Source organism: Ornithorhynchus anatinus, chromosome 1 (genome assembly GCF_004115215.2).
Source record: "Ornithorhynchus anatinus isolate Pmale09 chromosome 1, mOrnAna1.pri.v4, whole genome shotgun sequence".
Classification (NCBI taxonomy): Eukaryota; Metazoa; Chordata; class Mammalia; order Monotremata; family Ornithorhynchidae; genus Ornithorhynchus; species Ornithorhynchus anatinus.
Genome location: NC_041728.1, coordinates 56,524,784 through 56,539,555, shown reverse-complemented (window position 1 = coordinate 56,539,555; position 14,772 = coordinate 56,524,784). Strand labels below are relative to the sequence as shown.

Here is a 14,772-nt window from a genome sequence, read left to right as displayed (position 1 = left end):
AGGCGATGTACAATTCATTAACAAAATAAATAGGGTAACGGAAATATATACAGTCGAGCGGACGAGTACAGTGCTGTGGGGATGGGAAGGGAGAGGGGGAGGAGCAGAGGGAAAAGGGGAAAAAGAGGGTTAAGCTGCGGAGAGGTAAAGGGGGGATGGCAGAGGGAGCAGAGGGAGAAGAGGATCTCAGTCTGGGAAGGCCTCTTGGAGGAGGTGAGTTTTAAGTAGGGTTTTGAAGAGGGAAAGAGAATCAGTTTGGCGGAGGTGAGGAGAGAGGGCGTTCCGGGACCGCGGGAGGACGTGACCCGGGGGTCGACGGCGGGATGGGCGAGACCGAGGGACGGCGAGGAGGTGGGCGGCGGAGGAGCGGAGCGTGCGGGGTGGGCGGTAGAAAGAGAGAAGGGAGGAGAGGTAGGAAGGGGCAAGGTGATGGAGAGCCTTGAAACCTAGAGTGAGGAGTTTTTGTTTGGAGCGGAGGTCGATAGGCAACCACTGGAGTTGTTTAAGAAGGGGAGTGACATGCCCAGATCGTTTCTGCGGGAAGATGAGCCGGGCAGCGGAGTGAAGAATAGACCGGAGCAGGGCGAGAGAGGAGGAAGGGAGGTCAGAGAGAAGGCCGACACAGTAGTCTAGCCGGGATATAACGAGAGCCCGTAATAGTAAGGTAGCCGTTTGGGTGGAGAGGAAAGGGCGGATCTTGGCGATATTGTAGAGGTGAAACCGGCAGGTCTCGGTAACGGATAGGATGCGTGGGGTGAACGAGAGAGACGAGTCAAGGATGACACCGAGATCGCGGGCCCGAGAGACGGGAAGGATGGTCGTGCCATCCACGGTGATAGAGAAGTCTGGGAGAGGACCGGGTTTGGGAGGGAAGATGAGGAGCTCAGTCTCACTCACGTTGAGTTTTAGGTGGCGGGCCGACATCCAGGTGGAGACGTCCCGGAAGCGGGAGGAGATGCGAGCCCGAAGGGAGGGGGAGAGGACAGGGGCGGAGATGTAGATCTGCGTGTCATCTGCGTAGAGATGGTAGTCAAAGCCGTGAGAGCGGATGAGTTCACCGAGGGAGTGAGTGTAAATGGAGAACGGAAGAGGGCCAAGAACTGACCCTTGAGGAACTCCGACAGTTAAAGGATGGGAGGGGGAGGAGGCTCCAGCGAAGGAGACCGAGAATGACCGGCCAGAGAGGTAAGAGGAGAACCGGGAGAGGACAGAGTCCGTGAAGCCGAGGTGAGATAAGGTATGGAGGAGGAGGGGATGGTCGACAGTGTCAAAGGCAGCAGAGAGGTCGAGGAGGATCAGAATGGAGTAGGAGCCATTGGATTTGGCAAGAAGGAGGTCACGGGTGACCTTAGAGAGAGCAGTCTCGGTAGAGTGGAGGGGACGGAAGCCAGATTGGAGGGGGTCTAGGAGAGAATGGGAGTTAAGAACTTGGGTTGCTGTCCCACGTGGGGCTCTCAGTTTCAGTCCCCATTTTATAGATGAGGTAACTGAGAACCAGAGAAGCAAAGTGACTTGCCCTAGGCCACACAGCAGGCCAGTGCTCTATCCATTACATCATGCTTTATGGAGAAGTAACGTCATGGGCATGGAAATCAAGGCACAGCTACCAACCCTTTTGGACTAAATGGTGTCTGTAGGATGCCTTTAAAAGGAAGAGATGTCTCTCTGTATAAATACAGGACGATAGTCTTCCACCTTGGGAACGGGGCTTCTGACGCCCTTCCATGGCTTATAATCATCTACTTTCCCTCCCGTCCCTACCCCTCAACCCAGCACGGAACAAGAATCAAGTTTTGTACGGAGCAAGAATTGACATCCAGACACTATTTTGTTCAGTCTGACCCAAAATGCAAAAGACTATAAGAAAACCAAGGGCTAAATCTCTGAAAATAAAAGAAGCCTTACAATAAAGTCAAGTATTATAACCCAGCATGTGAAAGGAATCAAATTTCATATGGAGCAAGAAGTGTCAGCCAGATAATATTTTGTTCAGACTGACCCAAAATACAAAAGGCTATAAAAAAACCAAGTGTTGAATCTCTGAAAATTAAAAAAAGACTTTTAATAAAGTCAAGTATTATAATGCCCAGCAACATGGGCTGGAAGTGGGTAGGAACAGTATCACAACTTGTGCAGAGGGAGCATTAGTAAACCAGGAAGTGTGTCCTAGTGGAAAGAGCACTGGCCTGGGAGACAGAAGACCTGAGTTCTAACCCCGGCTCCATCACTGGTCTGCTGTGTGACCTCGGGCGAGTCGCTTCACTTCTCTGTGCCTCAGTACCTTCATCTGAACAATGAGGATTCAATACCTGTTCTCCTTCCTATTTAGAATGTGAGCCCCTTGTGGGACCTGATTATCCTGTATCTATCCCAGATTTTAATACAGGGCTTGGCACATAATAAGCGCCTTGGCATATAGAAAGCACTTTACAAATACTATTATTATTATTATCCGTAGCCTGGAGGACACTGCCACAAGCAAGAGGATTGCTGCTCCCTGCCCTAATGTTGTTATAGGATATGTGATTTGATCATTTTAGAAATCAAGTGAAACCATCCCTTCAGGGGCCTATGATCATCACCTGCATTCTGCTCCATGTTCTCTTTGACTCCGTCTAAGAGCTCCTGAGCATCTTCTATATTGTCTTCTTCTTCTTCCTCAGCTTCTTCTTGTTCGTCTTGCTCCACTTCAGGTCTAGGTGCAACGGTGAGCTCCTAAAAGCAAAAGGTAAGATGAAAATTGAATTGGGATTTATTCAAATACTTCTATATGAAATTGATTAAATATGGAAGATATTAAAGATAGATTTCTCTGGAATCCTGAGAAGAATGAGCCACAAAGGCAGGCTGCACTCCTGCCCTGCCAAAAAGGGGACCTGTGAGGCTGGATTATTCAACCGCATTTCATTCACTTGTATTTATCGAGCGCTTATTGTATGCAGATTATTCATTCTTTCAATAGTACTTATTCAGCGCTAACTATGTGCAGAGCACTGCACTAAGTGCTTGGAATGTACATTTCGGCAACAGATAGAGACAGTCCCTGCCCAATGATGGGCTTACAGTCTAATCGGGGGAGACAGACGGACAAAAACGAGACAACATAATCACGATAAATAGAATCAAGGGGATGGACACCTCGTTAACAAAATTAATAGGGTAATAAATAATATATACAAATGAGCACAGTGCTGAGGTGGGGGCAAGGGAGAGGGGGACCAGAGAGAAAAGGGGGAAAAAGTGGGAAAAGGGGCTTAGCTGAGGGGAGGTGAAGGGGGGAAGGGAGAGGGAGCAGAGGGCGCAGAGGGAAATGGGGAAGCTCAGTGTGGGAAGGCCTCTTGGAGGAGGTGAGCTCTCAGAAGGGCTTTGTAGAGGGGAAGGGAGTTAATTTGGCAGAGGTGAGGAGGGAGGGCGTTCCAGGACAGCGGGAGGACGTGGCCCAGGGGTCGATGGCGGGAGAGGCGAGAACGGGGGACGGTGAGGAGGTGGGCGGCGGAGGAGCGGAGCGTGCGGGGTGGGCGGTAGAAAGAGAGAAGGGAGGAGAGGTAGGAGGGAGCGAGGTGATGGAGAGCCTTGAAGCCTAGAGTGAGAGGTTTTTGTTTCACGCGGAGGTCGATAGGCAACCACTGGAGGTTTTTAAGAAGAGTGACAGGCCCAGAGCGTTTCTGCAGGAAGATGAGCCGGGCAGCGGAATGAAGAATAGACTGGAGCGGGGAGAGACAGGAGGAAGGGAGGTCAGAGAGAAGGCTGACACAATAATCCAGCCGGGATATTATGAGAGCTGACACAATAATCCAGCCGGGATATTATGAGAGATTATAAACACCTAATGCTAATGCTAACACTCCCCTAAGGTTAACCTTCTCACCGTAAGTTAACCTTCTCACCGTACCCCGATCCGTCTATCTCGCCGCCAACCTCTCACTCACGTCCTGCCTCGGGCCTGGAATGCCCGCCCTCCTCATATCTGACAGACGATTAACCTCCTCGCCCTTCCGAGGCTTACTGAAGGCACATCTCCTCCGAGAGGTCTTCCCTGACTAAGCTCTCCTTTCCTCTTCTCCCACTCCCTTCTACATCACCCTGACCTGCTCCCTTTATTCATTTTCCCTCCCAGCCCCACAGCGCTTAGGTACACATCGGTCATTTATTTATTTATATTAATGCCCGTCTCCCCCTCTAGACTGTAAACTCACTGTGGGCAAGGAATGCCTGTTTATTGTTATACTGCACACAGTAAACATGTTTGACAGACCGGCTGACTAGAGGGCAAGGATACTCTCTATTGACTCTATTGTGGTCTCTCAAATGGGAAGTACGGCGTTGTGTACACAGTAGGCCCTCAGCCAATCCCAGTAGGTACACATCCGTACAGCGCTTTGTACACAGTAGACACACAGTCAACTCCAGTAGGCACACATTCCCACGCTTTTATGCATTTGCTTATGTCTTGTCTTATGCTGTCGAGTCGTTTCCGACCCATAGCGACTCCGCGGACACATCTCTCCCAGAAGGCTCCACCTCTGCTTCCAAACGTTCCGGTTCTGGATCCATAGAGTTTTCTTGGTAAAAGTGCAGAAGTGCCTCCTTCCGCGCCATAAACCTGAGTCTCCACCCTCGACTCTCTTCCGTGCCACTGCTGCTTATGTACGTATCTGTAGGGGTTTTTTTAATATATTAACGTCTGTCTCCCCGCCTCCCCACCCAGACTGTAAGCTCGTTGTGGGCGGGGAATGTGTCTGTTTGTTGTAGTATTGCACTCTCCCAAGCGCTCAGGACAGTGCCCTGCGCACAGTAACCGCTCTGTAAATTTGATTGAATGAAAGAATGAATTTGGTATTCATGCACTCCCCCCAACCCCCACGTCAGTCCCACAGCACTTGTGTACAGATCTGTAAATTCATTCAATAGTATTTATTGAGCGCTTCCTATGTGCAGAGCACTGTACTAAGCGCTTGGAATGGACAAATGGGTAACAGATAGAGACGGTCCCTGCCCTCTGACGGGCTTACAGTCTAATCACGGGCTTACAGTCTAATCAATTTATACTAGTGTCTGTCTCCCCCCATAGACTGTAAGCTCATTTTTTTAATAGTATTTGTTAGGTGCTTACTATGTGCCAGGGAATGTTCGAAATGCAAGGGTAGATACAAGGTAATCAGGTCAGACACTGTCCACGTCCCACCGTCTTAATCCCCATTTTACAGATGAGGTCACTGAAGCCCAGAGAAGTGAAGTGACTTGCCCAAGGTCACACATCAGGCAAGTGGTGGAGTCGGAATTAGAACCCAGGTTCTTCTGACTCCCAGGCCCGTGTTCTATCCATTAGAACACACTGCTTACACACTGTGAGCAGGAAACGGGCCTACCGACTCTGTTGTATGGTAATAATAACAATAATAATGTTGGTATTTGTTAAGCGCTTACTATGTGCAGAGCACTGTTCTAAGCGCTGGGGTAGACACAAGGGAATCAGGTCGTCCCACAGTGGGGCTCACACTCTTAATCCCCCTTTTACAGATGAGGGAACTGAGGCACAGAGAAGTTAAGTGACTTGTCCAAAGTCACACAGCTGACAAGTGGCAGAGCTGGGATTCGAACCCATAATCTCTGACTCCAAACCCCATGCTCTTTCCACTGAGCTACGCTGCTCCGACTCTCCTCTTTAGTACTCTCCTCTTTAGTACAGTGCTTTGCAGAGAGTAAGTACTCAAAAATCCCACTGATTGATTGACTGACTGACTTGGCATCCCTATGGGTCCTTGGCACCCACTACACCAAGTGGGTACTCAGTAAATACTTCAACTACTAGTACTCTTACTTGTTGTAATTGTAATTTGTAAAGGAGGCTTAAAACCAAGAGCACCATGAACAGCTTAGGTCAATTCCATTCTAACAGAATATTCTGGAACCGGCGCTTTCCAGATTTATAGCTTCCCGCAAGAACGGGATCACAGAAAGAGCTTGTCAATCAATCGATCGTATTTATTGAGGGCTTACTATGTGCAGAATTCTGTCTAGAAGCAGCGTGGCTCTGTGGAAAGAGCCCGGGCTTGGGAGTCGGAGGTCATGGGTTCGAATCCCAGCTCTGCCACTTGTCAGCTGTGTGACTGTGGGCAAGTCACTTCACTTCTCCGGGCCTCAGTTACCTCATCTGTAAAATGGGGACTAACTCACATGGGACAACCTGATTGCCCTTTATCTACCCCAGCGCTTAGAACAGTGCTCTGCACATAGTAAGCACTTAACAAATACTGACATTATTATTATTATTATTACTAAGTGCTTGGGAGAGTACAATGCAACAGAATAATAATAATAATAATAATGTTGGTATTTGTTAAGCACTTACTATGTACAGAGCACTGTTCTAAGCACTGGGGTAGATACAGGGTAATCAGGTGGTCCCACATGAGGCTCACAGTTAATCCTCACTTTACAGACGAGGTAACTGAGGCCCGGAGAAGTGAAGTGACTCGCCCCCAGTCACACAGCTGACGAGTGGCGGAGCCGGGATTCGAACCCATGACCTCTGACTCCCAAGCCCGGGCTCTTTCCACTGAGCCACGCTGCTTCTCTAGTGAGCAGACATGGTCCCCGCCCATACTGAGTTTACATGAATCTGGCTTGTGAGACCCCACCCCAGGGGCAGAGACTCTGTCTGAATCCCACCTGCGTAGTCTTTCCCAGCACTTAGTACAGGGCTCCGCACGTGGTTAGCGCTTAATAAATATACTACTTCTCATCTCCCTCTCGTGTCTCACCCTTTACGTGCGTACATGGCTAATTGGTCAAACACTCAGAAGGGACATGGCTCCCATCTCCAAGCCTGAAGAGAGAGTAGGTGAACCTAGACAGGCCTAAGAAGAATTTTTCAGAATAGCGGTAGTCCAGATTTTCATAAGTGACAAAATTTTTGAAGTTTTACTGAATTACTTACGAAATACAGGTGCCTCGTTCAAGGAATCCCAGGGTAACAGATGAGCTCGACGCAACGCTCGATTCTACAAAAATAGGTTGTTCTGAATATGGGAACGGGCTTCGCGATTAGTAAATGGAGACACAGACTTTCAGAGTGCAGATTCAGGAAATGCTGCTTATTTTAGTAGAATTGTGCGCCTGTTGTGGGCAGGGAATGTGTTTAATGTTATATTGTACTCTCCCAAGCGTTGAGGACAGTGCTTTGTACACAATAAGCACTCAATAAACACGATTAATAATTAATAATAATAACAAGGGCCCAGCAACTACCTGGTTTTCTGAGCAACTGCATTAACACGAGCCCTCTAATCCTCCCAGTTGGGGCAGGGGTAAGAAAAAGCTTCTGTCTCATTTATGTCAACCCCAGCTCACCGGAACGTGGCGCTTGGTGAAACTGTACCTTGCATCAAGGGACGGATCTGTCAGTAGCATGGAGCAATCACATTTACTGAGGATTTAATTTGTTCGGAGCACTTTACTAAGTGATTGGGAGAGTACAATACGACAGAGTTGACGTTGTCTTCTAAAATGAAGGACCGTGGTGTGGGAGGTGTGAGCGTGTATAAAGATGTATGTGGATATGCACACAAATGCCACTTTTTCTATATCATTCATTCATTCAATAGTATTTATGCATTCATACATATAGAATAAGAATAAGAATAATTGTATTGTTTGTTAAGCCCTTCCTATATGACCAGCACTGTTCTAAGCGCTGGGGTAGATACAAGATCATCGGGTTGGGCACAGTCCCTATCCCACTTGAGATTTACAGTCTCAATCCCCCTTTTACAGACGTATGACCTTGGGCGAGTCACTCAGCTTCTCTGTGCCTCAGTTACCTCATCTGTAAAATGGGGCTGAAGACTGTGAGCCCTACTACATGGGACAATCTGATTACCTTATATCTACCCCAGCGCTTAGAACAGTGCTTGGCACTTAGTAAGCGCTTAAGAGATACCGACATTATTATTAATATGAGGTAACTGAGGCACAGAGAAGTGAAGTGACTCGCCCGAGGTCACACAGCAGACACGTGGCAGAGCTGGGATTAGAACCCACGTCCTCTGACTCCCAGGCCCGGGGTCTTTCCGCTAGCCTATGCTGCTTCCCATAACAGATGCATATCATATCATTATTATCATCAAGTGCCGTCGAGTCATTTCAAATTCCTAGCGACTCTGTGGATGAATTTTCTCCAGAACGCCCTGTCTTCTGCCATAAACCCTAACCTCGCTAACAGTTCCTCCGTTATCACCGTTACGGTTATAGTATATCGATATAATATGTAATTATTATATATCATGATATATAATATTAATAAAGAAAATACTATCGATAGGGTCGAAGGAAATGATATCCTGTAGAACACAGCCGATTTCCTACGACCTAGATACAACCGGTAAAGATCCATCCTTTTTCTAGAGACCGTAGGAGATGATAATGATAGTTTCAAAAAATTGAAAATTAAAACCCAAAGCGTGATCAAAAAGCATAGTTACCAGCTTTGCTATGGCCTCAGAAATCACATCCTTTATTTGAATGTGATGTAGTTTGTAATGTTGGCAAAGGGCTTCGGCGATGGTAGACTTTCCCACTGCAGGAGGACCGACAATACAAATCTTGATTGGCTGAAATAGAAGGAAGATGAAAAACATAGTCCTTAAGTATATGTCGCACACCACATGGGAAATGGGTAATTTTCATTTCAGAAAGAGATACAGGTATGTGTTTATGCATCTTTTTTAAAATGTAAAAACCTCTTTGAGTTGAGTGTTGTCTCAGCCTGGAAAATCCCTCCCCATTCCCAAATTCACCAAGCCACAGCTCTCCCCATAGGCAACTCGGTTAAAGTCCCACCTCTTCCAAGAAGGCTTCCCTGATTAATTCAGAGAACCCCAGTCACATCTGTCCTTTCCCAAGTGCTTAATACAGTGCTCTGCACACAGTAAGCCCTCCATAAATACGATTGAATGAATGAATCCGCCCAACACTCCATCACAGTCTTTGTTTAATTCATTCCTATCCCCACCACTCACAGAAATGCAGATATTTTCATTTTTTTAATGTTTTTCTATACCTTTGGCTATTTGTTCAGATGTGGGTCCCGATATGTCTGTTCTGCTTCCTCTTTTACCTTTGCTCTTTTTCCTGCTAGTTTTGGGGGTCTCCCCTGCTAAATTGGAAGTGCTCTGATGACAGGGAAAGTTCTTTGCTACTGCTCTACTCTCCCGAGCACTTAGTGATAAGGATGGATCACTCAAGCGCTCAGTACAGTGCTCGGCACACAGTAAGCGCTCAACAAATACAACCGAACAAATGAATGAGTGAACGAACAGTGGATGAGCCAGGGTCCAGAGGCTTTGGGACCAAGAAGTTGTTTGAAGGAATCGATCAGAGTCCGAATGCTTTACCCAGTACCACCTACACGCTCTCTCCCCTTCCAGACGTGTTCCCACTGGATACTAATTCTACCGTAATAATAATAATAATTGTGGCATCTGTTAAGTGTTTACTATGTGCCAGACACTGTACTAAGCACTGGGATGGAGACAAGCAAATGGGGATGGACACGGTCTTCGTCCCATGTGGGGCTCACAGTCTCAATCCCCATTTTTCAGATGAGATAACTGAGGCCCAGAGAAGTAAAGCGACTTGCCCGAGGTCACACAGCAGACAAGTGGCAGAGTGGGGATTAGAACCCATGACCTTCCAACTCCCAGACCAGTGCTCTTTCCACTAGACCAAGCCGCTTCCCATAATATATGCATATTATATCATTATCATCGTCTAGTGCCGTCGAGTCCTTTCCGATTCATAGCGACTCTGTGGATGTATTTTCCACTACGCCATGCTGTTTCTTGTAAAATAAATAAATGGTGGTATTTGTTAAGCACTTACTATGTGCAAAGCACTGTTCTAAGCGCTGGGGGAAACAAGGTGATCAGGTTGTCCCACGTGGGGCTCACGGTTTTAATCCCCATTTTACAGATGAGGTAACTGAGGCCCAGGGAAGGTAAGTGACTTGCCCAAAATCGCACAGCTGGCAAGCGACGGAGTGGGGATTCGAACCCATGAACTCCGACTCCCAAGCCCGGGCTCTTTCCACTGTACCACGCTGCTTCTAGTCTTCTGGGAGTTTAGTACAGTGCTCTGCCCACGGTAAGCTCCCAATAAACACCACTGATGACGATGGGGGTGCAGAGTGCGATGACAGAGTTAAGTGCCCCGTGGCACCGTGACCGGGAAGTGAGTTCTTCTGGTTGCTGCCGGGCCCACGTTAGCCAACTCTCTCCCGGGTTCCCGCTAGGCTTGTCCACTCTGGTCCGAACGCTTCGGCACCCATTCATTCAGTCGTATTTCTCGAGGGCTTACTGTGTGCCACACGCTGGGGAGAGTACACTACAATGACCAACAGACACATTCCCCGCTCACAGCGAGCTTACGGTCCAGATGGGGGGAGACGGACGTTAATTACAAATATGTACGTAAGTGCTGTGGGGTCGGGAGGGGGGAAGGATAAAGGGAGCGGGTCAGGGGGACGAGGAAGGGAGCGGAGGAAGAGGAAAGGGGGGCTTAGGGAAGCCTCCTGGAGGAGATGGGCCTTCAATAAGGCTTCGAAGTAGGGGAGAGTAATTGTCTGTTGGATTTGAGGAGGGAGGACGGTCCAGGCCAGAGGCAGGGCGTGGGTGAGGGGTCGGCGGCGAGATCGAGGCACGGCGACAAGGTTAGCAGTAGAGGAGCGAAGTGTGCTGGGTTTGTAGTAGTAGAGTAGCAGAGGTGAGGTAAGAGAGGGTGAGGCGATGGACTGCTTTAAAGCCAACGGTGAGGAGTTTTTGTTTGACGCCGAGGTGGATGGGCAACCACCGGAGGTTTTTGAGGAGCGGGGTGAGATGTCCTGAATGCTTTTGTAGAAATACGATCCGGGCAGCAGAGTGAAGTATGGACCGGAGTGGGGAGCGACAGGAGGCTGGGAGGTCAGCAAGGAGGCTGATACAGAAATCAAGGTGGGATAAGATAGAGAAGCAGCGTGGCTGAGTGGAAAGAGCCCGGGCTTGGGAGTCAGAGGTCATGGGTTCGACTCCCGGCTCTGCCCCTTGTCAGCTGGGTGACTGTGGGCGAGTCACTTCACTTCTCTGTACCTCAATTCCCTCATCTGTCAAAGGGGCATGAAGACTGGGAGCCTCACGGGGGACCTCATTCCCCTGTATCTGTCAGAACAGTGCTCTGCACGTAGTAGGCGCTTAACAAATACCAACATTATTAGTATTATAAGATGGGATTAACGTGGGAGCAGTTTGGATGGAGAGGAAAGGGCGGTTTTTAGTGATGCTGCGAAGGTGGATCGAGAGGATTTAGCGATGGATTGAACATGTAAGTTGAATGAGAGAGAGGAGTCAAGGAGGACACCAAGGTAGGAGGCTTGTGAGGCAGGAAGGGTGACAGTGCCGCCTGAAGTGACGGGAAAGTCAGGAGAAGGACGGCGTGTAGGTGGGAAGATAAAAGGGCCTCGGTTTTGAACACGTTAAGCTGGAGGTAACGGGAGGACCTCCAAGTAGAGATGTTTTGAAGGCAAGAGGAAACGTGAGACTGCGGACAGGGAGAAAGATCAGGGCTGGAGATGTAAATTCGGGTATCGTCCGCCTAGAGATGGTGGTTGAAGCCGTGGGAGCTTCATTTCACGGTCGAGGGAACCGAGGCCCGGAGAAGTGAAGTGACTTGCCCGAGGTCGCAGAGCAGACGACAAGACCAGCTGGGATTAGAACCCAGGTCTTTCCGACTCCCAGGCCCGTGCCGTATCCATTAGGCTACGCTTCCGGTTGTGTGTGTGACCTTGGGCAAGTTACACGACTTCTCTGGGCCTCAGTTTCCCCATCTGTAAAATGAGAATTTGTTTATGCTAGTCATTACCGTGTCGAGCGCTGTCCGAAGCACTGGAATAGATTAAAATCGATCAGGTCAGGTACAAGTCCCTGTCCCACGTGGGACTCACAGTCTCCTACTTAGAGACCGTAGGCCGTAGGCTCCAGAGGGTAAGCTCATGATAGGTGGGTAACGTATCCTCTAATTCTGTTCAGATGCATTCCCCCAGGCGCTTAGTACAGTGCTCCGACATAGTAAGCGTTCAGTAAATTCAGAGAAGCAGCATGGCTTAGTGGAAAGAGCACGGGCTTGGGAGTCAGAGGTTGTGGGTTCTAATTCCGGCTCCACCACTTATCAGCTGGGTGACTTTGGACGAGTCACTTAACTTCTCTGTGCCCCAGTTACCTCATCTGTAAAATGGGGATTAAGACTGCGAGCCCCACGTGGGACAACCTGATTACCTTGTATCTACCCCAGCGCTTAGAACAGTGGTTGGCGCTTAACAAATACCGTCGTTATTATTATTATAAATACCATTGATTGACAGGAGGGACAACAGATATTGAATCCTCATTTTACAGTTGAGGATACTGAGAGACAGAGAAGTTAAGTAACTTGCCCAAGGTCACACAGCAGACAAGTGGTGGAGCTGGGATCAGAACCCAGGTCCTCAGACTCCTAGGCCCATGCTCATCTCACCAGGGCACAGTGCTCCTCTTCCATAACAAATAACTTGCTGTTCATATGATTTTTACTATTTACAGATAAATGCCTGTTCTACTCCCTACTTAAAGTCTGAGCCTAATGTGGGACAGGGACAGTGTATGACCAAATTAACTTGTATCTACCCCAGGACTTAGAACAATGTTTGACACATAGTAAATGCTTAACAAATACAATAATGATAATAACGATAATATTTGCCACGGCTGGCTTGTTTCCCAAAGAACACTGCTATTTTCTATTTGAACAGATGGTTTCAAGCCAGAGAACACTACTATCTTCTATTTTAACAGACGATTTCAAGAAGTAGTAATAAGGGTAATAATAATAATAATAATAATGTTGGTATTTGTTAATCGCCTACTATGTGCCGAACACTGTTCTAAGCGCTGGGGTAGATACAGAGTAATCAGGTTGTCCCATGTGGGGTTCAGAGTCTTAATCCCCATTTTACAGATGAGGTAACTGAGGCAGCGAGAAGTGAAGTGACTTGCCCCAAATCACACAGCTGACAGGTGTCGGAGCTTGGATTAGAAACTATGACTTCTGACTCCTAAGCCCGTGCTCTTTCCATCGAGCCACGCTGCTTACTTTTTGAGTGCCTACTGGGAAAGCTAGCCGAATAGCAGATGAAAGTTTTGCAATTTTACGGTTAGAGTGGGTCTGCCCTGACATCTTATTTTCTTTCTCTAACTACCCAGTATGAACTCAGAGTGGATATCCCCAAATCACACTGTACTTCCATAGAATGCCACAGTTAAACAGGCTGTTTGTTCAGAACATGAATTGATAAGCCACTTATTATTATTAACTTTGGTCAAATTCAATAGTTATTGAATATTGATAAATATACATATTTTTTTCATTTGTTACCTTCAATCCTTGCCCAAGTTGAAGTTTTCAAAAGTTCAGAATGGGCCTAACTTGCTCATTCTAGAATTGAAAGAACGCGCACTCCCAACAGCAGCAACAAAAATAAATAAATTTAAGCAGTACTATTTTCAAAACCATCCTCTTTGGATAAATCAAGACTTTCAACAACATTCAGAAATTAATTACCAATAATCCTCTTTTTTTCTTGTACTCTTTGAAGATTTTTCCAATACTCTCCACCAATCCCGCTTGAGCGACCCATCTAATGTTAAAATTTTCCTTCAAAAATACAGCTTCCATTCGCAGATTCACCAGTAAGTGGTCTAGAGACGCTTGCTAAAAGAAGTCATAGGAATGGTAATTAGGGTTTTGAGGGGTTTTTTTTTTAGACAATTCTTCTCTACTTACTCTAGTAAGTAATTAACTAAAATTAACTAAAATATCACCAAACAAAAAAACCACTAATAATTAAAGAACTAAACATTTTACAATCCTATGTTATCTCCAAACTGTGGCAACTTCCTTGTTTCAGGTGGGAAATTCTCATAAATATAAATCTATATCATCAAGTCTACAATGTAAATCTTTTATTTTAATCAAATCTATACTCTTTGAATTTAAACTCTCTTTTTCTGAAATGAAAAGCCACAATCTAGACTATGCTGGTGGCACGAGTCATAAAATAGAACAAACTATTAAATAGCAATCGGTCATATTTTTTCAGTCATGCTGAGTGCAGAGCACTGAACTAAGCAACTGGGAGAGTACGATACAATTACTAGACATGATTCCAGCCCTCAAGGAGCTTAAAAATCTAATAGAGGAAATTGACACTAAAATAAATTACAGGTAGAGGGGCGCAAAAAAGATATGTAGATGGTTCCTATGGTGTGGGAAGTGAGACTACAATGGAAAGTGAATACTAATTTGACTTTATCTTGGCAATTCATTTTTCAAAATCTGAGCCCAATTAGCATTGCTAATTTCATATTTCAACAGTGTTAAATGAATATTCCAGTAAGACCTAGAGTAGGAGTATCAGGGTATTCATGCCTTCTTTAATTCAGTAAATTTTCACTGTAACTCATGCTTCAGCTATTCAGTCATTGGAAATGTTGATTGCCTGACACTTCCTTGAGGTATTCAAGGAACAATAAGCGAATCAGTTGAAAGTAGAATTCATCTTTATCAAGAAAATTGTATCAAGAGAAAAGACCTGATTATTAAGTAAACTTCCGCATGGCGAGAGACAGCCCTCTTGTTTAGCCTGAATACCTATCCAAAAGGAGGCGGGAAATACATTTTCTTAAATACAGAGCCTCTATATTGTCT

At 46.7% G+C, this 14,772-nt stretch overlaps 1 protein-coding gene across 2 annotated transcripts in view; it reads right to left on the bottom strand.

Moving 5' to 3' along the window:
• The window catches only part of AK7 (adenylate kinase 7), a 56,826-nt gene that overhangs the window by 14,317 nt on the left and 27,737 nt on the right, over positions 1-14,772 (bottom strand). For both annotated transcript variants that reach the window (XM_029063284.2, XM_029063365.2), the window contains exons 10-12: positions 13,627-13,776; positions 8,484-8,612; positions 2,583-2,715 (exon numbers count right to left, since the gene is read on the bottom strand). In XM_029063284.2, coding sequence (XP_028919117.1) covers positions 2,583-2,715; positions 8,484-8,612; positions 13,627-13,776 — 412 coding nt within the window. The remainder of the gene's footprint in view (positions 1-2,582; positions 2,716-8,483; positions 8,613-13,626; positions 13,777-14,772) is intronic.